The sequence below is a fragment of the Perognathus longimembris genome, chromosome 3, assembly GCF_023159225.1.
Source record: "Perognathus longimembris pacificus isolate PPM17 chromosome 3, ASM2315922v1, whole genome shotgun sequence".
In the NCBI taxonomy this organism is placed as follows: domain Eukaryota; kingdom Metazoa; phylum Chordata; class Mammalia; order Rodentia; family Heteromyidae; genus Perognathus; species Perognathus longimembris.
In genome coordinates, this window is record NC_063163.1 from 108,253,406 (window position 1) to 108,275,770 (window position 22,365).

Here is a 22,365-nt window from a genome sequence, read left to right on the forward strand (position 1 = left end):
TTTGGATTTTGTTTTTCTTTTGAACTTCCTGGTAAAATTCCTTTCAAAAACATTCCAACCCTGTTTGCCAGCCTGAAGGGAGAGAAGGGATTTGCAGGCATTCCAGTGGGAGTGGAGCGCCAAGGTCAGGGCTGGGGCTTGAAGGGAAGTAGCCATACCTGTCTGAGGGTCTGGGTCAGCCACTGGGCCGTGGGTGAAGCTGGTGAGGAAGAAAGACCCCAGGCAGCTAACAGGTAGCCCGGCTGTGGGGCAGAAGTGGTACTGTCTGTGGCATTCATAGCTTTTATAATGTACCAGCCAAGTCTCTGCACCCAATCTGGCTAAGAGGTGTTTATATCAGTTTGTAAGAAGGTTTGGGGGCACAGAGAAATATGCTTACACCTTGCTTGGGATCCCCTGTCCCCACATGTACCTCCTTTCTTTGGACATTTAAAGCTTCTTATTGTGAGGGGTCTGTTCTCTTTCAGAAAAGTAGACAGGCCCTGGAGGAGGGCACTAAAGCCACCTCTGGGGGTGGGACAAGAATCAGCTCACTGGCTATTTGGAAAGTCTCTATAGTTGGTATAGGGGTTGTGGTTTGAGTATGAGGTGTTCCCCCAAAAGGTCCATGTATTGAAGGCTTCTTCCTCAGCTATTGGCAATATTGACTGGATTAGGAGGGCAGTATGTCATCATTTGGGTGACTAGGAAGTAGGGTCTGATTGGACAAAGACGGCTAGAATGGGGCGTGTCTTTAAAGATGGATCTTGGCCTGCCTACTTCCTGATTCTGGCTGCCATGAGGTGGGCAGCCATGCTCCACCATAACCTCTCCATTATGATGTTCTGCTTCACCACAGCCTAGACACTAAAGATCCAGCTGACCATGGGCTGAAACCACAACCCCAAATTAATTATTCCTCCCTTAAGTTGCCAGTGTTGGGTTACTTGTTTCAATGATAAGTCACCAACTGATACATCAGGAGACAGTGAGTTCATCTCCTTGGAAGCAAGATAGGTCATCATCTCTAACAGCCTGTCCTTACCTAAGGCTTTGGATAGAATATGAGAAGGACACAGGAGCTACCAACAGACCCTCATAGCCCCCTTCTTTCCAAAATACTGCACAAAATAGATTGGAATCTTTTTATTATCTTTTGTACAAATGGGTTTCAATCAGAAAAAGCAATGGAAAAGGAAGAGCTGGCTCTCTAGCTTCTAAGTCAATTGAAGCCACAGAGGCCAGTGCACTTGGCTGAGCCATATGCATCATGGCTGAAGGGAAGATGGCCCCATCTCAGCTCCTCTAGGCTCACATCTTGTTTATGAAGGGAGGTGAGGGGTTCCCACCTGTTTCCCTCATAGAACTCTTGATATTTTCAATTTTTTTCATCAAGGGTCATCTTGGTTCCTATAGAAGAAGGGAGAAGGAGTGAGCAAGAGAAGATGAGAGAGAGAGACTATTCTTAGGTAACAGGCCACACAGTCAGGGACCTGTCTTTCTCTTCATCTAGTACCCAGGCTCTCATGTGTCATCTTGCACTTACTCTTGTTACTTCTTGAAGATCCTTTCCTCCACTCATTGAATGTTTTCTCTCTTTTTCTCTGATAGTACTGGGGTTGAACTCAAGAGTTTTTCTAGGCAAGTGTTCTATCACTTGAGTCACATCTCTAGGCCTTTAGCTTTTAATTTATTTTTCAGAGAGTGTCTTGTGCTAATTCTTCCTAAGTTAACCTTGCTTCCTCCTTCCAAGTAGCTAGGACTCTGAGTGTGATACCACACACAGCTTGTTTTTTGGTTTGGTTGGTCTTTTGGGGGTACTAGAGATTAAACCCCGGGCCTCACACTTGCTACACTGGTGCCCTACCACTTTAGTCATGTTCTCCATCTTTTTATTTTTATTTTTTGCTTTAGTTATCTATCAGACTAGGTTTTATGTTTTTTCCAAGGCTGTCCTTGAACCACAAATCCTCTAACTATACCTCTCAAATACCTGAGGTCACAGATGTGAAACTCTGTGCCCTACTGCTTAACATGGGGTTTTTCTACCATTATGCCTGGTCTGGCTTTTAACCTTGATCCTCCGATCTCTACCTCATGAGTATCTGGGATAATGGGGCACCACCATGCCTAGGCCTGGAACCCTCCTTTGAATGTCTTCTGCAAGCCCTTTCCTCTCTAACCATCATCCTTCATTTCTCTCTGATACTTGGCCCCCACCTCCCGATGTTTCTGTCTGGGCCTTTGGCTCTGACTCCGACTCCGGCTCCGACTTCGTCCAGGGCCCCGGGAACCCCGAGAGCTGCCTGAGCCCCTTGAAGAGTTGCTGCCAGCTGTGGAACAGGTGCTGGTACCCTGGCCATGGGTCAGGAAATTTGGTCTGCCATATGGAAGCCACGCCTCTTCTGGAGATAACAGAAAGACAAGATGGGCTGGAGCCAGAAACATTCTTCTCAGCCACTAGCCGTGGTAATCTGCATCCCAGCTCTGAGAGATGACCAAAGGGCTATGGCAGACTGGGAGCTAAAGCGAACAGAGTACCCGGTACACAGCTTTGACACAACAGGGGCTCAGAAATGTGTGGGGAACTCCTAGGCACAGAGAGCCTTGAGGAAGGGAGATCAGAGCACACAGACCCCACTCTTTCATCCTGAGCTTCAGTCCTAGGACTGAAGGACTTCCAAAACTTCTGCTGGGAGAGAGGTAGAGAGGAAAGACAGTCTTTGACCGAGATCAAATGCTTAAACACGGCTTGAGGAGACAGGTGAGCTAGGGACCATTTGGGTGATTGCCAGCCTCCCATCCCCTTCCTGCTGCCCTGGGGCTCCTTACCATCCAGGTGGGGGCCCCACTGGGCACTCAGAGGCGCTGCCTGGACCACTTTCCTCTCCCCGTTGTGCTCCCTCTCCAAGGAGGATGTGCTGCCTGCTGCTTCCAGTCCCAGGGCCCAGCTTGCCTCTTCCTCTGGTGGTGGCAGGGGTGGTGGAGGCAAGTCTGGGGAGAAACCTGTTTTCAGCAGTCTCCTGCCTTGCCTGACACTAATCTTTCTCCCACCTCCAGCCCTGACACCAGGAGGCTGCAAATGAACAGCCCAGGATTTGAGTTCACCTGCTCCAGCCCCCTTGGCTTCCAGCATGCCCCCTCTACTGACTGCTACCATCTCCTAAGCCCAGGTCCTCTTTACCCCCAGGACTGTGCTCCCTCCTATAGGGAAGAGCCTTGGGTTTCTTCCGGATTCTGGCACGAGGCCCTTGAAGTGGGGGAGTCATCTCCCCAGGCACCTGCCGTGTTCTCCCTGCAGTGTTAGATGGAAAGAGGATATATAAGGAAGGTAGTTGGGAGAGGGACGTGAAGGTAAGGGGAAAACAGGTTTTGGAGGCAATAGAGGGAGGAGAAGGCAAGTTGAGGGTCTACAGACTCACCTGGAGCACTGCTGGCTGTACTGGGGGCAGGGCTGGGGGTGAGGTGGTAGGAGGCTGTGGCTACTGCAACCAGGCCAGGAGGTCTCCCTTCATGGCTACTCAGAGCAGGCTGGGACACACTGAGAGGAGAACTTGGCCCAAGGGGTGCCATCCTGCAATGACATGAAGCATCAGCCTTTGTTCCCACTACAAAACCAAGAGCCTACTATGAGCCAGGCACTTTGCCGGAAAGTCTGCCTGATCCTCTTATGAGCAAAACACAGGGCCTTCCAAAACAAGGGACACATGAGGACAGCCATGTGTGAAAAGCCTCAGGAAGTCTGCAGATCCATTCCCAAGAAGATTTGGTCCAAAAGGAGTGAGAGATGTGTCAGTTTCCACTCCTCTCCCCAGATCACACCATGACACTTCCATCTTGGCACAGACCTGAGACCTGTGCACCCCCAGGTTCACCTATCCATTCATCCACCCAGCCACCCATTGACTAGATAGGTACTGAGGGCCTGTAGTGTGTGGGGTACTGTATACCTCCATACCTGGGCATCTGATGGAGTTGGGGAATGTCAGTGAGGGGCTGGGGAGGGTCAGGAGGGGAGGGGGTAAGAGTGGCTGTGGACTGCTGTCCATAGGAGGGTGTAGGAGAGGGGGTTTCCCTTCGGGATGGAGCCACCAGGCACCCTCCACTGGAGCTGGGCTCAGTCAGGTGGCTTCTCTCAGGCATTGGTGGGCACCATTCTTCTGGCCCTGAGCTGAGGGCAAAAGGTAGGAGAGACAGGAAGGACCAAGCAGCTCCCATATCTTCCCCCATGGCCTTCCCCTTGCCCATTTCCCTTCATCTGCCAGCACCTCTGCTCCTGCCCATCCCGGAAGGCCCTGGCCTGGTCTATGGTGGAGGAGGAGCACCCATAGCAGGCAGCAGCCTCACCTGCCCTCCAGCTCCTCCTCAGGCCCCTCTGGGCAACTCAGCTCACAGGAAGGGGGAGGTGGTGGCAGAGCTTCTGGCCAGTTCAGAGAGGGCATCTGCACAGATTTTTCTAGAAGCTTAACTTTGCCTCCTCTGGCTCCTGAGGAGAAGAGCCAGGACACATACAGAACATGTAGGAGAGAGCCAGGGGTGAGACAACATGTTAGAAGAAAGTGTTGAAGTAGGGGCCAAAGAATCAGGACAGAGGATACTGTGGACAGGGATAAAGGGGGGAAGGGGTGTTAGGAATTGGGGGCATACCACTGTCCCCCTGACTCCATTCTGGAGGAGCATATTGGCTCCAGGTGCTTGGGTCCCCAGAGGGATGTTGGGGAAACCCTCCATGGAAGGTCTGTAGCTCCTCCCCTTCTGGGTCAATGGTGCTGTAGACAGGAGCCTCACCAGGTGCAGCCGTGCCCCTGGCAGTCTGAGCCAAGTATAGGGAGATTCCAGCCTCTGAGGAGGACAAAGAGGGAGGCCCAGAGGAGAAGGCAGGGAGCACACACAGAACAATAGAGGACAACAGGAGGATGGAGGGCCAAGGATATCCCACAGGATCAACCTCCTCCCTCAGCTCAAATCTTGCAGGGTGAAGGTGAGGTCTGAGAGGCAGACATCAGACTTACTTTCTCCCCACACCCAGGACTGACCCAGCTCGAGTTGGAATACAGCTCCTCTGTACCCTACACTGTCCCCCAATAACTTGAGAGGATGCCGGGAGGGGGGGCACTCCAGAGCAATTCGAACTCCTCACCATTGTAGTATCTGTCCTCGGAGTCAGGATTGCTGGGGCGGCAGCTTCCCCGGGGCTCCTGGGCAGATGGGCTTCGAGATGGGTGGGGCCACGAGTCTGCCAGCCACGGGTAGGAGGCGGGGCCAAGGCCCATCGTTGGCCTGAGAAGGAGCAGAGCAAGTGACCTTTGGGAACAAGGAGCCTGGAGAGGCCAGCAAGGTGAGGGAGGTGGCGGAATGGAATGGAGAGTTCCAGGACAGGAATGGTGGAGTTGGTGGTAGAAGATGCTCAGTCTGGAAGGCAGGGAGGCCTGAAGAGGGAGGCAACATCTCTTGGTAGAAAAGATTACCCTTCAGAGGCAGGTTAGTAGAATTACCTGGAACTGGCTCCAGACAGGCCCTCCGAGTGTGGGAAGGACACTGGAGAAGAGCAAGGGGAGAAGCGATGAGGAGAGAGTTGGTATTGGGCTGGGGGGGGGGGGAAGGGGGAGAGAAATAGTTGAGCCCCACTGGGTCAACTAAAACTTACCTGCAGGTGTGTAGGCAAAAGAGGCTTCCGAAAAGGAACCCGTAGGAAAGAGAAGAGAAGAAATGAGGCAAGGGGGTCAGAAACACCCCCTATAGTTGTCCACTCCTTGGCCCTGGTCCTCATTCTACCAGCCAGGCTGCACAGAGGACCAATTTCATCGAGTGGGACACACAGGTCGCGTCATTTATCCCAAAATTCCCACGTGGTCCCCATATATATATATGTAGCCAAGTTTGGAAACCGCTGGCCTCAGACCTCAGCCCCTCTGCAAAGACGCCCCTTGCTCAGGTAGCCTGCTTTCAACGACAGGTTTTGCTATCCACCCTCCCACACTGGCAGTTTATATCTTGGGGGTCCTGCTGGAGCCCCTCCAATCAGGCCCTGCTCCCTCCCCTGCCTGAAAGGGGAGGGCGTGCTGTGAAACCGGCCTGCTTCTCTGGAAGTCTCCATGGTAAAGTTCACCCCTCTCCCCCAGATCCAGACCCTTGGCCCTCTTAGCCCATTCTTCCAACGCCCAAGACTGACAGCCGCTAGGTGCCACCACGATCCCTAGTCCCTGGGCTGCCTGGGGGACGCCCTCCCTCTCGGGCTCCCCCTCCCTCGCACAGCCCCTGACACCCCCCCCCCCCGCCCCGCCTCCATCCACCCCACCCCCCTTAGTATCCGGGCGATCGTCGGCCTCGGGCGCGCGGGCCCGGCTCTCACCGGTGTAGTGGCTGAGCTCTTTGCGCTGCTTCCTGCGCCGGTAGAGGGCGGCACAGAGCCCGAGCAGCAGAGCCCCGCAGGCCGCGCTGCTGCCCGCCAGGAAGGCCGGCTCCCGCAGCACGCGCGCCAGCCGCTCTGTCAGCCCCGGGCCCGCCTCCGGCCCAGGCTGCAATCCCCGCGGAGCTGCGGGGAGGGTCCGGGAGGTGAGAAGAGGAGGAGGAGGACCCCAAAACCCGGGGGCACGGCCATCCCCAGGATCGCCCCCCACCCAACCCACGCACAATCTCCCCAGCCCACGTCCGCCTCCGGACTCACGCAGCTGCACCGACACCGGGGCGCTGGCCGCGCCCACGCCGGCGCTGGTGGCTGCGGCGACCAGGGTCCGGTAGGGCAGGCCCGGCTGCAGGCCCGCGAGCACCGCGGAGCGTGCCCAGCCTGCCACAGACCGGTTGAGGTGGAAGCGGCTTTCGTTGCCCAGGCACCAGATCTAGGGAGGCCCGGACGCGGGTTTAGGATCCTGGCTTCACCCGGGGAAACTTGAATCCCTTGATGGCAGTGCTTATTAGCTAGGCCTCATTCAGCCTCTCTTCACTTCATCCCAGCTCCAGGGCCAACCCCAAGGTTCCCTCCACCCTAATCCGTAGCTTCTAGATTCTCCTTCTCCCCTCCCCTCCCCAGTTCTCGCCTCTAACGTTGTACCTGGTATTCGGTGATGACCCCATTTTGCTGAGAAGGAAGTGGAGGCTCCCAGGATACAGTGATAGTGCTGTTGCCATCGCCCCCCAAGGCCACTGCCACTCCCTGGGGGGGACCACTGGGGGCTGGGCCAGGGTGGAGCATGATGAGAAGGACACAGATAGTCATTGCAAGCTGCCCCAGCCCTCCCCTTTCCTTCCTCCCCTCCTGGCACTCAGAACACAGGGCTTCAAGTTTGCTAGACTGGCCCTCAACCACAATGAGCCATGCCTCCAGCCCAGCTTTTTGCTGTTGTTTTGGAGACAAAATCTCAAGGACTTTCCTGCCTGGGCCAGTTTGATCCCAGATCCCCCAGTTCTCAGCCTCATGAATAGCTAGTATCACAGGCTGAGCCTCTGGTGCCTAGCCTCCTCCTTGCTCTTCGGCCTTAGCAAAGGAGCATCATTCCTTCTTCCGACCCAGTCACCTTGCTCTGCCATGCTGATTTCCACCCTCCCCACCCATTCCCTGCTCCTGTCTGTCAGCTCTGTGGCCTGCCTTACCCTCCTCTGGAATGCTCCCGGTCACAAAGGGGCTTTCAGCACCCAGCCCTTCCTGGCCTTGGGCTTGCACCTTGATCTGGATTTGGACTCCTGGAGGGAGTCCTCTTAGCACAGTACTTTGCTGGTGTGGAGTCTGTAGGTCCAGCACTGTCCAGCTTCGCTCCTCAGGGCCTACTACCCTCCAAGACACCCTGAAACCTTGTACCAACTGAATTGGGCCATCTACCTGTAGGACATGGGGCAAGATGTACGAGAGGTTAGGGCTACACCAGTCCTGCAGACCTTGCCCCACCTCCATTCATGCCACCTTCCCCAGCCATTCACCCTCATGGTTTCATACTCATTTGTGGAACCCTCATATTACCCCATCACTTATCTCCTATACCACACTCACAGTCCAGGACAACTGCAGAGTCCGGGGCCCAAGGATTATGGGCTCCTGAATTTGCACGATCACTTCAGCCAGTCCCCTCTGGCCTCTCCATGGATCATCTACTGGCCTGGATGGGGTGCTGTCTGCTGACCAAAGACTCTACTCAGCAAGGCCCACAAAGGGCAGAGAGGAAGGATTGAGGATGTGTTTGTGCCCTCTGCCCTCTCTCACAGATTCTAACAGTACAGCAGAGCACACATTTAGGAGACTGCTCAGGGGAAATCATTTGCACAGGTGAGCTGGGGGAACAGCTAACATGAGTATCCTTCCTGTATAACTGCTTGCATCCTTCCAAATCCTCAGTTCCTCAGCACTGACATAGAATTGCTCCCCCAAAGTCCATTCTAGTCCTAACAATCTCTCTTATTTGTGGGTAAAAGGCTCTGCAGTAATGAGCTGGTGGGTGGATTTTTCTTCCTTCCCTCTTCTCTTGCCCCTCTGTAAGAGGGAAACGTGATCTATCCTAGGCTGGGCTCCAGCCTAGAAACAGCAGGAAAGAACTATGAACTGTCAGGGTGCCATGGTACAGACATGCATTATTGTGGTGCACAGTGAATGTACTATGCCATACCCCAAACTCTAGGAACTCTGACCTTACCCTGAGTACGGACAGGCTTGGAGACAGGGCTGGGGTCACTGAGGCCCCAGGCTCCCACAGCTCGTACCAAGAACAGGTAGATGGTATTAGGCTGCAGACCACTGATGGTGTGTGTCTCCAGCTGCACGCCATCCGCCACTGTCCGCCATGTGTTGCCAGCTGCTTGACTATACCAGAAATGATATGTCAGAGCTTATCAACTCCCAACCTGTCTATTCCACCTCATCTGTTCTCCGTGGAACCCTACTATCTCCTCACCGCGGGAGAGGAGCACTGAAGAATTGCTTCCCGTAACAGCAAAGATCCTAAGGACTTAGGACTCCCACTTTTTAACTGTCCAGGTTTGTGCCCCAAACTTTCTCCATACCTGAAGGCCTCTATCACATAAGAGGTGACTGTGGCTCCAGCCTGTGGATTAGGCTTCCAGGTCAGGGTGATGCTGTTTTTGGTGATCTCAGTAACCAAAGGCTGAGAGGGAGGCCCCGGAGGGGTATTGGGTTCTGTAGGGGGATCTGGTGATGCTCCCCAGTCTTCTGCAGCGGTATATAATCATTAAGTAGAATGATGGGGGAAGGATGGCCACAGTGGGGTTGTGACAAGGGGTGGAGGGCAACATCGTATCTGAGCCCTTGCTCACATCTGCCTCAAGTGTACCACTTCTATTGCCCCCACCCCCTGGCACACCAATGCACTTGTATGATCAAAACTAGTCCTGGGGTTTGGAGAGGTATATATGACTACCTTCAAAGCAGGTTTGGAGAAAGGTGCTGGCTAAACAAGGGGACAGAGAACAAACTCACCCTGTTTCCTAAGCCAGCCACTCCATGTGGCCTCCCCTATGGAGCTCTTGGCCACACAGCTGTAGAAACCCACGTCCATCTCCTGTAGGAGAGGGTAGAGCACTGGCACACTGAGAGTGGAGCAAGGTAGGGTGAGGGGGTGGAGGCAGGTGACAGAAGGATGAAGAAGATGCTGGACACTTTAGGAGGTCTGAGAGAGCAGAGGGGTAGAAATGGGGTTAGAGGTCCAGTGAGTACTTACTAGACTTGGGAAGGTGGGCCTGGTAGCCATTCTCGGTTACAAGGGCTCCAGGGGTGACACTCACCTGCACACTGGCAATGTACAGGGTGCCGTTGGCCATTAGGTTGAAGTGAAGGTCAATCCCTTGCAGCCACTGCCCATCCTTCTTCCATCGGACAGTAGGCGGAGGGTTCCCAGCCACTCTGCACGGCAGCCATGCCGAGGAGCCAAGTGCCAACGTCTGATTGGCTGGGCCCTGGAGGATGATGGGAGGCAGCCCATCCAAGGAGGCTGAGAGAGGAAGAATTCAGACATCTCAGGGGTGAAAGGTAGGGTCAAGCCACCAGCCTCTGGAGCATCAAACCCCCGTCCCAACCCTCCTAATGATCCAAGGGGGCTTTGATCATCTGTAATCATCTGTAGTCTCTGCCTGGGACCATTATGCCACTGGTTTCCAAACTTCAAGGGCATGCCTCAGGAGCATACCACTTTCCCTTGCAGAAATATTGTGTGGCATCCAAGAGAAACGGATCTGTTCAGGCTATGTCTTTCTAGAGCATGGGTCCAGCCCTCTCTCCATGGGCAAATACCTCCTTTGATCTCCAACAGGGCTTTGGCCAGAACGCTGCCAGCTACACTGACAGCCTGGCACACATAATAGCCAGCATCGCCCCTCTGCACTGCTGTGATGTTGAGCTGGCCTTTTGGAGAGACTGAGAAGCGCCCTGTGGGCTCAAGTGATTGGCTGGGGAAAAGCAGGACCTGGAAGAGAACAAGGAACCAAGATAGGAAATGAGCTGGCAGCTGGGCAGGGTGATTTCCCCCTGTGCCTGTCTAATTTAGAATCCAGAGAACTCCTAAGGCTCTAATTCACATTCCATCCCCAGGCATTGAAATGACTTTGGGAAATTCGTAGATTTATTCACAAAAAATGAAGGAAATTTATTAGATGTCAAGGATCTATTTTCTGGCTGTGTGACTTATTAGTTGAGAAACTTTGAGCATAAACATTCTTGAGCCTCAATCACTTAAAGGAACGTTAAATAAAACAATCCTGGTAGTATTTTAATACACTGTGTGTACGAAAACGTACAAGAAGTAGGTTTGGGTTTCAGGATAAATGGACCAGGCTAAGCCTCTGAATAACACCTATCTCCACCCTGTCCTACTGTCATTTTGTGTGAGGATCTACTTAAAACAAAACAGTCACAGGTCCTAGAGATACTGGAAATCTCTAGCTAGAGCGGCTGCAGATTTGGAACAAAGTCTTGGGTTACCTGGTAACCTGATTATCTGCTACCTGGCTAATCCCTTGTATTTTATCATATAGACCCTGTTTCCTAGTGGCAAATTTATCACCTGTCCCTGATTTATTTTGTAACATCTGCGCTTGTTCTTTCAGGTTGTGTGACCTGGGATTTGTTGGCTGGGTAGGAAGGAGATGACTGTGAGCTCCCCCTGGTGACAGGAACTATGAATAGTCAGAGCAAGTAGTTTTCTACCCCGGGCAACTTTTAGTTCACTACTTAGCTTTCAGAACATCGTTTTGGTTTGGTTTGGTTTGGTTTTTTTTTTTTTTTTTTTTTTTTTGGCCAGTCCTGGGCCTTGGACTCAGGGCCTGAGCACTGTCCCTGGCTTCTTCCCGCTCAAGGCTAGCACTCTGCCACCTGAGCCACAGCGCCGCTTCTGGCCGTTTTCTGTATATGTGGTGCTGGGGAATCGAACCTAGGGCCTCGTGTATCCGAGGCAGGCGCTCTTGCCACTAGGCTATATCCCCAGCCCTGGTTTGGTTTTTTGTCCCAAAGCAAAGGTCCAAAAAGTCTAAGTGGGAAAGAAGAGATCGAATTGGAGTTGCTATATACAAAATACAACTTTGCCAAAAAGTATTCCCCAAGAAATTTTTCTCCAGACACAGTCCTACTATCTAAACATTATAATTAGCGTTGGTTTTTTAAGAGTCCATGTTCTGAGCCTTTTATATTCATTATCTTATTTAATCCTCCTAAATAACCTGCACAGATTTACAGGGCTAGAGTAGCATAAGTAAAACAAAAGCCTCAGTAGAAACATGCATAGAAGGTAAGAGGAGGGAACACTAAGCCCCAGAGGGAAAAGCAGGTTGGCAGAGCCCTGGACGGAAGCACCTACTTGGCTTCCCTCCTTCTGCCAGAAGATGGCAGGTGGGGGGTTTCCTTTGGTCTCACATTGGAAAGCCACATTGTCTCCTGGAGCTGCTGTCTGGTCCTGAGGCTGGGTCACCAACTGGGGTGGGACTGGGAAGAGGAGAAAGCCAAAGGGGCAGGGACTTAATGGTACTAGAGAGGATGAGTGAGGGATCAGGAGAGAGGAGCCCAAGCCTGGCTTAAATCCGAGCAGACATCCATGTCTTGCTCAAGCCTGTTTGGCTTTTTCTCTTCTTTCTCCTTCCAGAAGGCTCAGGCAAGCCACTCCCATCTCCTCCACTCTGCCCTGCTGCAGGCCATCCCTTGGGGAGCCCTCACCGTGAACACTGAGGGAGCCAGATGCTTCTATGCGGCCCACGCTGTTCTCCGCCACACAGGTGTAAGCCCCCTCATCTTCAGCACTCACTTGCCCGATCCAAAGGCTGTGGTCACTCCGGATCTCATACCTGCTCCACTCCCCACCCCCAGGCTGGGTTGGCCACAGTTATAGACCTCATTCTTTCTCCCCCAGAATAGACACTAGGGTCAGGGTACAGAAAGGCATGGCGGAACTCAAGACGGGCACAAGGTGGGGACTGGGAATGAAAGGAATCCTAGGCTCTGGACAGCAGATTTCTCTGTGTCCTCAGGTGAGAGGGAACCTGCCTTCTGGTTTCCTAGAGCAGGGTAGGTTTGGGGGCTGCTTGGGTCTCCTTACAGGCAGAAGGAAGGGGCTTCTCACCTGCCAGTGGGCAGATCCCCATCCTCCTTGCGCCAGCGTAGATGAGGCAGGGGGTCCCCACGCACCTCGCATTGGAAGTTCACAGGGGTACCAGTGAGAACCACCTGGTTTTCTGGCTTATGCAGGAATGAAGGACGCTCTACAGAGTGAGAGCCAGTGAACAGGGGGGTCTGCCAGCTTGCTTTGTTACTTCCTGGGCTACCCACTCCCATATCTTCCAAACACTCAATGCCTACCCAGTACCACAAGTTGAGCTGGCCCACTCTCTCGTTCTCCTGCTATGTTAGAGGCCACACACACGTAGGTCCCAGCATCACTCTTGAATGTATGTGACATCATCAGCTTCCCTCCACGTATCTGCAGAGGAATAATGATAACCTTGGTCCTTTACAACCACCGAAGTGTGTGTGTGTGTGTGTGTGTGTGTGTGTGTGTGTGTGTGTGTGTGAAATTTATTTGGCTCTCAGGGCAAGCCTAAAAAGACCTTGGGGCATTGAATCCCACATCCCACCTGCAGGATTCCCACCCTTCCTCCCCATCTCTCAATTGTTGAATCTTAGCTTCTGGTCATTTGGTGCCTGGATCGCAAATCTCCCACAGGGACATTATTCCCAGCTTCCGGGATCCTCAGATTCAGGCTTCTCTCCTTTGAGACAGGTCCCAGACCCACAGCCTCTGGCTCAGCTCCTGACCGTGATCCTTCCTTCCTCTTCCTTAAGCCTTGTGCTGTTCTTCTTCCAAGTCACCAAAGGCTCTGGGTGGCCCTTGGGGGGCACGCATTCCATTACTGCTGGCTCTCCTACTGCCACCACCGTGTTTCCTGGGGACTGCCGAAAATCATCTCGGAGAACTAGGGGGAGTGGGCGCAGAGGGCAGAGTAATGAACACAGTGTGGTATGATTTCAGTCGGTGAGAACTTGCTGAAGGTGTTGCCCAGGGAAATATGTCTAGAGACCAACCCACTGGCTTCTCCCTCTAGCCATGGCATTGGAATTAAAGACCAAGGATGAAACTGGGTGCAAGTGGCTCAAGCTGGGAATCCTAGCTATTCTGGAGGCTGAGAGCTGAGAATTGTGGGATGGCAGTTCAAAGCCATCCTGGAGCAGGAAAGTTCATGAGACTCTCTTATCTCCAACTGACGCAAAATGTAAGAAATGGAGCTGTGGCTCAAGTGGTAGAGTGCTAGCCTTGAGTGAAAAATGGAAGAGACAGTACCCAGGCCCTGAGTTCAAGCCCCAGGACTGGCACACATTTAAAATAAAAAAGAAATAGTACCGACCAGGACTCTCACCTGCCACTTCCAGAGAGGCATTTCTGCTAGCCGCTGCTCCGAGGTAATTGCGTGCCACACAGGTGTAGACGCCCTCGTCCGGCCGCGCGCGGCGCCCGTGCACGATGCGCGGGAAGAAGAGGGCCCCGCTGGGCAGCAGCAGGCGGTGCGCGCGCGGGTCCTCGCGCGCCGTGGCTACGCGCGCCCCGTTTTTGTACCATTCTATGTGAGGTCTAGGCCGGCCTTCAGCACGACAGGGCAGCGTGGCCGGCTCGCCCCGGGAAACTACCAGATCTGGGGGCTGCTCCACGATGCGTGGCTTGGCGTCCTCCGGCCCGACTCTCGTCGCTGCAAAAGGGAATGGTTCAGACGACTCCCATCAGGAAACAGGGACAGAGTGACAAGAAAACACTCGCATGCCTCTTCCACTAGAGCTCAGTCTCCACTAGCTCCCCTTCTTCATCGGAGAGGTTCCTATCTCCTTATTGGAAGTATGGATCAGTTCGTATTGTTTTTAGATGCTTTGCAAACGGACTGATCAATAAAAGAATCCGGACTTGTGAGTCATCCGAAAGACCGCCACCTCCTCTCCTGCCGAGTTTACATGGGGAATGACTGGCTTGTGGCTTGACTAAGGACTGGCTTTCCCCCACTGGCTCTGGCTCAAATGTCCTTGCTCAGTACACATCCACAGGTCACTGCTGGTTTCTCACCTCTGCCTGGTGAAATGGATGAGGACCGGGGTGGGTTTGGGATCCTCTCTCTAAAGGAAGACATAACTGATGGGCCTTGAGTCTGAGACTACAAGTGGGTCTTAACCTGGACTCTATGACATCCCCAGACAAGGTCCTTGGGGGTGGGGTGGGGTGGATCCTGAGCTATAACTAACAGGAACCCAAACACAAGGGGCAGTGGAACTATGAGTAATGCTTTTTCCTGAAAGGTGTTATCTTTCAACAGATTCTTTTACTAGCTGATGGAGGCAAGAAAGGGAAGAACCACACTGGAAAAGAAATTCTGCTGTCTCCTCGGATCGCTGTGTCTGCATATTCTGCCCCTGTTTTATCTTCCACTGCTTGGTTTGGTATCTGGGAGCTTGTATAGCTCAGTCCCTCTCGGTAAGGGTTTGTTACCTGCATCGGCCATGAGATGCCGCTGCAGCCTCGCCTAACTTGGTGTCCTTAAATAACCAGGACAACCAGGCACATCTGTTCTGGGCCTCCCTCCCTACCTCACGCCCACCCTGTTCCAAACTCCTCTGGGACCTCTAGCTTCCAGAACTGGTGAGGGATTAGGTTTCCTTTCCTGCTGTCCCGCTTAGAAGTTCTGGAATAGACAAGGCTGGACAGATTGCCAAGTGTGCCAGCACTGTTCTGGGGAAGAGTTTAACTGCTGGGTATAATCAATGTCTCTTCCCTCTTGGGAAAGAAGCAATTTTCTCCCTTCCAGAAGGAAATCTCTGGCTGGTAATATGGCTCAAGTGGTAGAGCACCTGCCTAACACTCGAGACCCTGAGTTCAGTCTCTAGTGGGAGGGGGAAGGCATACAAAAGGAAATCTCTGAAACTCATCCATCATGTCTCCTCCTTCCACCCATCAACCCCATGGTAAGCCACCCAGGCATGCTTACAGCCCATGAAGTTGGCTTTGGAACACTGGGTTGGAATCCCAGACTTTAACATTTAATAGCTACAAGACTCTAGGCAAATTAAACATCTCTGAGTTTTAGTTTCTTTATCTGTAATGGGTGTAAAATCCCTGGGTAAAAAGTTAATATATCTGGTGATTCTATTATTGTTTTATGTTATTCTTTTTTTTTTCCAGCCCTGGGCTTGAACTCAGTGCCTGAGTGCTATTTCTGAGCTTTTTGTGTGCAACGCTAGTGCCCCATCACTTGAGCCACAGCTCCACTTTGGCTTCTTTTGGAAGTTAATTGGAGTTAAGAGTCTCACAGGCTTTTCCTGCCAGCGCTGGCTTCAAACTGTGATTCTCAGATCTCAGCCTCTTGAGTAGCTAGGATTACAGATGTGAGCCATGGGTGCCTTGCTCTATCATTTTTTTTTTAAAGGCGACTCTACACAGCACACGTCCTACAGTTCATCTGAATGAGATTCAAATGGGCCCCAGTAATTTTTTCTTGTTTACACAAACTGCAGGAAGCTGACTTTGATCTGTTATTGCTGACGTTTTGCCCCATGCTGCTTTTGCAACCATTTGGGTACCATTCACTCTATGAACTTGTTCCCCTCGCTGCAACATGTGACTATCAACGTCTTCTGCACATGGTTAAGTTCTCAAGCTTAAATAACACGATAAATGGTGAAACACGGCAGAAAGCACTAGGAGAGCAGGGAGTATCACTCTGAGACGTCAGTGCTGTACAGTAAGCAGGGAAAGCCGTGGGGTCAGGAGAATCTTGCTTCCTTCCCCCACCCTCGTCCTCCACACTCCTTGCATTCATACCGCACCCTTCTGGTGCTCCTTCTCCGCCTAATTCCTGTAGACACAGCTGCGGGCTCCCTTTCCCTGGAATTTTTTTTTTTTTTTTTTTTTTTTTTTTTTGCCTGCCATTCCCTGTCTCAGGAGATGCTTCAACTGCAACCTAATGAATAGCTAATGGCCATGCTAATGAGGCTCTGGGGCCCCTCCCCAGCACCTGGAGCACCCAACAACACACGCACACACACGCGCGCGCACGCACACACGTTGCCCAAGTCTCTTCTCGCCTTCTTTGACTCCCCAACACAGTGCTCGTCGTCGTTTGGACTTTGAGCCGAGGTGGAAGGATGCGGTTGGGCATCGGGGAAACACCGCGGAGGCGTCCCGGGGAGCGGGACTTCCCTAGGTGGCCGCGAGGGGGCGCGATCGCGCGTCTCTCCCCGAGCGCGGCCGGCGGGGCTCCCTGCAGCCGCCTCCCCGCCGCGCGCGGGGAGCTTGCGCCCGTCCCAGTCATTTATTAATCACGGTAATTAGTGGTAATGACCTCGCCGCCGCCGGCAGCGCTGGCCGCTCACCGCAGCTCGGCCCGGGCGGGCTGGCTGTGACTCCCACAGCTGACACACAAACTTAGTTCCAAGTTTGCTGGGGGAGATCGCCGTCCCCGTCCCCGTCCCCGTCCCCGTCCCCGTCCCGTGCGCAGTGAACACTCCCAGCCGTCCGGCTCTCCCAACCGCGTCCCGCGCGAGCTCCGGGAGAACTTCGGGTCTTGCTCTCCGGGTGGGTCACCGAGTGGCCGGGGGCGGGGGGGGGAGCGACAGGACCCCCGTCCTCCGCCCACGGCGCGTGGGGCTTTCTTAGCGTGGGGCTTGCCCATCCCCAGACTCGTTGCTCCTCACCTGGGGTGGGCATGGGGGGCTTCCGGGGAGGCGGGAGGGTCGGGAACTCTGCAGGCCTTGACCTCCGGCGGATTACCCCCCCCCCCAGCTCAGTTCCGGGGCTCCTCTTGAACCCACTTCCCAGAAGGCGCCCTGGCCTTCCCCTCCAGGCAGCCCTCTCCACCCCCCCACCCCACCCCCGCGCACCCCCACCCCGATCCGAGACGCCCTCCGGGGCCGACTCACCGTTGGGGGGCGGCTCGCTCGGGGGCAGCGGGCTGGGGTTGAGGGGCGCCAGCGAGGAGTTGAAGCCGCCGAAGAGCAAGTCGCTGGAGTTGGAGACGCCCCCCGCCCAGGAGTCCGCGAACAGGTTCACCTGCAGCAGGGCTTTGAGCAGGTAGCGCAGCATGACGCGACCCGCCCGAGGCCGGGCCGGGGGATCCGGGGCCCAGCCCCGGGGTCTGAGACCCGAGGGCTGGGAGCCGCCGCGCGCTGCCGCAGCCACGGTGCCGCCGTCCTGCAGGCGCGCCCGGGTTCGGCCGGCCGGAGCCTCGGCGTGCCCTCCTCCTCCGCGCGTCCTTCTCTCCACCCCCCAGCGCCGCCGTCCCCCGGGAGCCGGGCGGGCGGAAAGCAGGTGCCACTCCGATCACGGCGTAATGAAGGGCTTAATCCGCCTCCCCTTCCCCACTCCCACCCCCGACGGCCACTAGCAGGGCAGGAAACCAGAGGCGCGGTGGCGCGCGACGCGGAGTCTCCGCCCTCCACACCCCTGGCCCCGCGATCTCCGCAGGACCGGGCGGGAGAGGTCCCCTCCTTTCTCAAAGTCGCCAAGGTCAGGACTGAGGTTCTTTCGGACCCTGCCCTTCTGACCAACCTAGACCATTGAATCCCCCCCCCCCCACCCCCACACACACACCACCACCACCTTTCCTAGACCTGGAGGAAACCGAGGCCAAGCACCGCCGGGCGCTCTTTAGCTCTCAAGCCCCCCTGGTTTCCATGCGGTTCCGGGGGGGCCCCCGGGGTTTAACGGCGCGAATTAAGGAGGCTGAAGTGGTTTGGAGCGGGAAGTTGGAGTGGGACGAGAATTCCGTCACAGGCCCATCCCCTGCCCTCCCCACCGTCTACCCTGCAGCCTCGAGGCCAAGAAATGTAGTGACTCACCTTGACCCTGGGGGCCCACTGCAAGTGGACGGACATGCAGAACACTAATAGGCCTGGGTGAAAACCGGGCTATTCGCATTTATGTGCATACGTGCTTTACTCTGGCCTATTTTATTCCATTGTTTTTCGTTTATTGAAGAGACTGAAGAGGAATCAAGGAATAGAACAAAGACGAAGCTCAATATTATGAGTATAAACACAAATACAAGAGAAGGAATGGATGCAAAACTCATGCAAATCTAATTGAACCCTATAACTGCACACCATTCTTCCAGGGGGGGGGAAAAAGGACTGTTCCTTCTGTTCCCCCCCCCACCACGCCCCGAATTCTGACGTTTCTGGGAGTTCTTTCTACCTGAAAACCTCCCAGTCCCTCACCCTCACAAATACACACATACACTTTTCCCAGGCTCAAGATGACTTTGGGGTGTCAGGGAGAGACCTCGGGAGTTCCTATTTGGGACTGTCCCGGGGGTGTAAGGAAGTTGGAAGTTTGTTCTGGCTTGGCTGTAACTGACTTTTCTAACACCACAGGAGTGGATTGATGAACGGGTGGAGATCAGAGGTCAGCAATCTCCGTGTAAAAGGCTGGGAAGTGGGGTATTTCAGAAGGGTGCTAGATAGCCTCCCCTGTAGTCAAAGGGCAAAGGGTGAGTCCCAAAACTCCTTCCTTCAGTCCACATCCCCTTTGTGGAGTCTACAAAGGAAAGGTGCAGTGCAGACAACTTCTGGCCCTTACACCTCAGATCTAGGCCAACCTTCACCTGGCCAGAAGCACAGATCTGGTGGGGAGAGGGCGGTGCTGGTAGGTCCAGGAGCCTGAGAGCTGGAAACTGTTCCTTCAACTCCTCTTAGGTGGGTGCTAAACTAGGTAGGGCCTGAGTGCACCATGGAAGGCTTAGGCCTGAGCAGACCTTGAGGGGGAGATGGGTTGGATAGGTGGGAGTGGGGGCAGAAATACAATGCCTCCAATGCACCAGCATACTGAGACAGGTTTTTTTTTTACCTCTGGGCCTTGTTGTGGGCCCAGAGAGGTGGTGAAGGTTATATATACTCTTTCTATTCTATAGTCTATTCCTTCAGAAATGACCTACCCACAAGTAGGTTCCAATCTTCTATTTGCTAGCGACAGCACTCTGCACCTCACTTTCCCCCAACCGTTGAGGGGGAATTGGACTACTTGATCTGCCCTGACCCTTCCAATTCTTGATTTCCCCAGGCTGACCACGGTCCCGGGTGCCATCACATCAGAAGCTCAACCCCATCAGAAGTCTCTGGCTGTCTGGCATCTTGGTCCCAGGCTCTGCTCTGCAGCAGGAAATCGTGGAAACCCTCCTGCCAAGCAGATCTTGCCCCATCCTAATCCCCTGATTTGCTCCTGGCCGGCCTTTCGGCAAACACGGGCCCTGCTAGTGTCTAGGGGCTTGTCACCCTGTTAGCGGATTTGTTTCCGGAGATGGCGCAGTTAATTGGCCCTTTATGTGGGGATCAGGGAGTATTTGCTCAGGGTTTCCTGAGCTGAGACAGCAGCGCAGCCCCTGGGCAAAGCTGCTGCCTAATCCCTGTCATCTAGATTTGGAGGGGGACAAACGGCAGAGCTACTGTACGGCTGGTCACAATCTCCTGTCTTTTCTTCTGTACTTCACCCCTTCTCCATACTGTCTTTCTCTCCTTACTTTTCCTTCATTCCTCTCTTTCCTTTCTTGTATTTTCCAGCAACTCTAAAATACCTTGCCTTCACACACAAAACTAGCCAGAAGACTGGGGCACCCTGGAGAGGCATTCTACGTAAGTGCTCTTGCAACCCTAGCACAAGTTCCCCCCTTCACCTCTTCACCCGGTATTCCTAGATCCCCTCCCCAGGCACAAGGTACAGTCCAGAGTGAGCCGAGAAGGCCCAGGGATGTCCACATCTCCCAGCATTCTGCAGTCTTTCCTTTCCTCTTTGCTTAACTACGAATCTAGAGCAGCCTGGAAACTGGCCCTGCACCTTTACAGGTGCATCTGCCATGTGGGCTGTTCCCAAATGGAGTTCTGGAAAAGGTTTGCCTTCTCCAAAATGACTGGCTAAGTCCTTGGGCTTTGGTTCTTGCTCAGTGGGAGTAGGCATCTCTGCACCTCCCACATTTCCTAGCCTGCAAGTGCTTGGGGAGCTACTATACCAGTAGGCTCTCGAACTTGGGCCTCATCTAACATCAATTCAATTGATCTGTAAGTTTCCACCTTAGAAGAAAGATTGGAGTTGAATTCATGTCTCTCCTTTCTACCACTTCAGGAAGCAACTTCTTTATCAGGGTTTTTCCAACAGTGTAACAGCCAAACTTTAGAAAGGGCAAGACAGAGAAAAGATATTGGAGGGGATCCATTCCCAGAGTAATATTTTGGACAATGGGAAAGGAGAGTTATTATGAGTGGCACAGAAGCCCTACCAAAAAAAGTGACATTTGGGGAGTTGTATGCTTCTGAAGGAACTCTCCTCTTTCCAAAATGAGAGGAGTGTGTGTATGTCTCTGTGTGTGTGGTGTGTGTGTGTGTGTGTGTGTGTGTGTGTGTGTGTGTGTGTGTTATAGGAGAGAATAACTACCCCAGACTAACTCCATTGGCCTAGAGCCAGTACAAAGGCCAGAGAATGTGGCTGGAATTTTTAGTGACCAAGCTGGAGGCCAGATGGGAAGGCTTCCTGGTGGTCCAAAGCCTGCATGTCAGCTGGTAGTGGATGAAGCTGCTGGCATGTGATTTTGCCCAAGAGGGCAGTCTGAGGACAGCCCTCCAATCTTACACTGATTACTACCCCTGCCTCTTCCCAGTGCACACACACAACACCAGTCCATTTGCCTCCATCCCCAGAGCCTACCATCTCCCATCACTCTCCCTGCCTGGACCCCTTCCCAGAACTCTAATATACACTGAAGGGGGGGGAGGGGGGACGAGGAGGACAGGGGCAAGGACTTAATATCTGCCCCCACCCCCACTAAACTAAGCCTGTGAATGGCCCGGCCCAGCAGGGCTGCAGGCTTCAGAGTAATGATGCCAGGGGGCAGTGACCCAGCCGGCAGGGGCCAGAGGGCTGAGCAGGAGGGGGTTGGGGATCAGAGAGCAAAGAGCAGCACCCAGCTGGAAGGCAGACAGCAGGAGCTGCCCCTGGCAGGAGCCAGAGAGGGTTGGTTCAACCCCTGTAGCTGTGGAGATAATAAGCCAGGGCCCCTTACCCATCAGTACCCCTCCCCCCGCAAAAGGGTTCCAATGGAGGGGCCTTTGAGGAGGCCGCACACCCCATTCGTGTCTGGAAATCTGAAGACAACTGGACACAACCCAGTACAAATGTAACCAAGGCAAGGAAGAGCAGAGCTTTCCAGGTGCCTTTTTGTAAAACCAGGTATACAGCAAGCACTCCATAGGTATGTTTAGTGAAAACATCTAACTGTTCCTCAACAGCTTCCCCCTGTGGACCCACTAGCATCCCCTCTGTCTGTCTACTTGTTTCTGTCTATCTCTTTCATTCTCTCACTTTTAGGATTGCTCCTAAGTCTGCTCTAACAGCGACTTAAGTTTCAAGTGACTTAAAATAGCAGAAATGTACCCTCTTTCATTATGGAGGCCCCAAGTCTGAAATCAGGGTGCTCATTGCACATGCCTTGTCTGAAGGCTCTTGGAGACAGTGCCCCCTTGCTTCTCCATCTCCTGGTCATTGCCAACAGAACACCTTAGCGTTCTGTGGGTTCTAGATGCATCACTCTGGTCTGCTTCTGTAATCATATGCGCTTTTCCCCCAAGTAGGTGTCTCTGTGTTGCTTTCTTCCTATAAGTCCACAGTAGTCATTGGATTCTGGCCCAACTTCATTCAGTATTGTATCTATGAAAACTCTATCTCCAAATAAAGTGTGTGTGTGTGTGTGTGTGTGTGCGCGCGCGCGCATGTGTGCCTGTGCGGCATATCCAAACAAGACCCTTACACATGTGAAGCACACGTTCTAACACTGAGCTACACCCTTAGCCACAAGACGGCATTCTCAAGTTCTGGGTGGGCATGAATTTTTTACAGGGGACACTATTCAACTCAGTATATAATCTTTTCCTGTCGTACCTTCCTCCCT

General features: G+C 53.5%; 1 protein-coding gene across 2 annotated transcripts; it reads right to left on the reverse strand.

Annotated features, from left to right (window-relative positions):
- Positions 1-2,059: 2,059 nt before the first annotated feature.
- Robo3 (roundabout guidance receptor 3) lies at positions 2,060-17,516 on the reverse strand. Of its 2 annotated transcripts, none has more exons than XM_048343724.1 (27): positions 17,354-17,516; positions 13,816-14,142; positions 13,217-13,374; positions 12,761-12,881; positions 12,525-12,663; positions 12,122-12,249; positions 11,769-11,893; positions 10,211-10,382; positions 9,706-9,911; positions 9,401-9,482; positions 8,968-9,133; positions 8,601-8,767; positions 7,964-8,085; positions 7,570-7,795; positions 7,031-7,152; positions 6,647-6,818; positions 6,332-6,514; positions 5,627-5,650; positions 5,475-5,517; positions 5,120-5,259; positions 4,627-4,821; positions 4,327-4,465; positions 3,938-4,150; positions 3,402-3,553; positions 3,164-3,274; positions 2,812-2,973; positions 2,060-2,384 (listed from the first exon to the last, which is right to left on the reverse strand). In XM_048343724.1, the coding sequence occupies exons 1-27, from the start codon at positions 17,514-17,516 to the stop codon at positions 2,158-2,160; spliced, it is 4,185 nt and encodes a 1,394-aa protein (XP_048199681.1). In that variant the 3' UTR covers positions 2,060-2,157. The 2 variants fall into 2 exon arrangements, with proteins under 2 accessions (XP_048199681.1, XP_048199682.1); XM_048343725.1 differs by having other exon boundaries at positions 2,060-2,411.
- Between the last annotated feature and the right edge of the window lie 4,849 nt (positions 17,517-22,365).

Excerpts from the sequence above, each read along its gene's own strand:
- Robo3 (XM_048343725.1), bottom strand. The coding sequence starts at position 17,516 with ATGCTGCGCTACCTGCTCAAAGCCCTGCTGCAGGTGAACCTGTTCGCG. Across the intron at positions 9,912-10,210 it reads CCTGTTGGAGATCAAAGGAG|CCTCCTTGGATGGGCTGCCT; the intron begins GTATTTGCCCAT and ends TTCCTCTCTCAG. Across the intron at positions 2,974-3,163 it reads GAGGGAGCACAGTCCTGGGG|ACTTGCCTCCACCACCCCTG; the intron begins GTAAAGAGGACC and ends GTTTCTCCCCAG.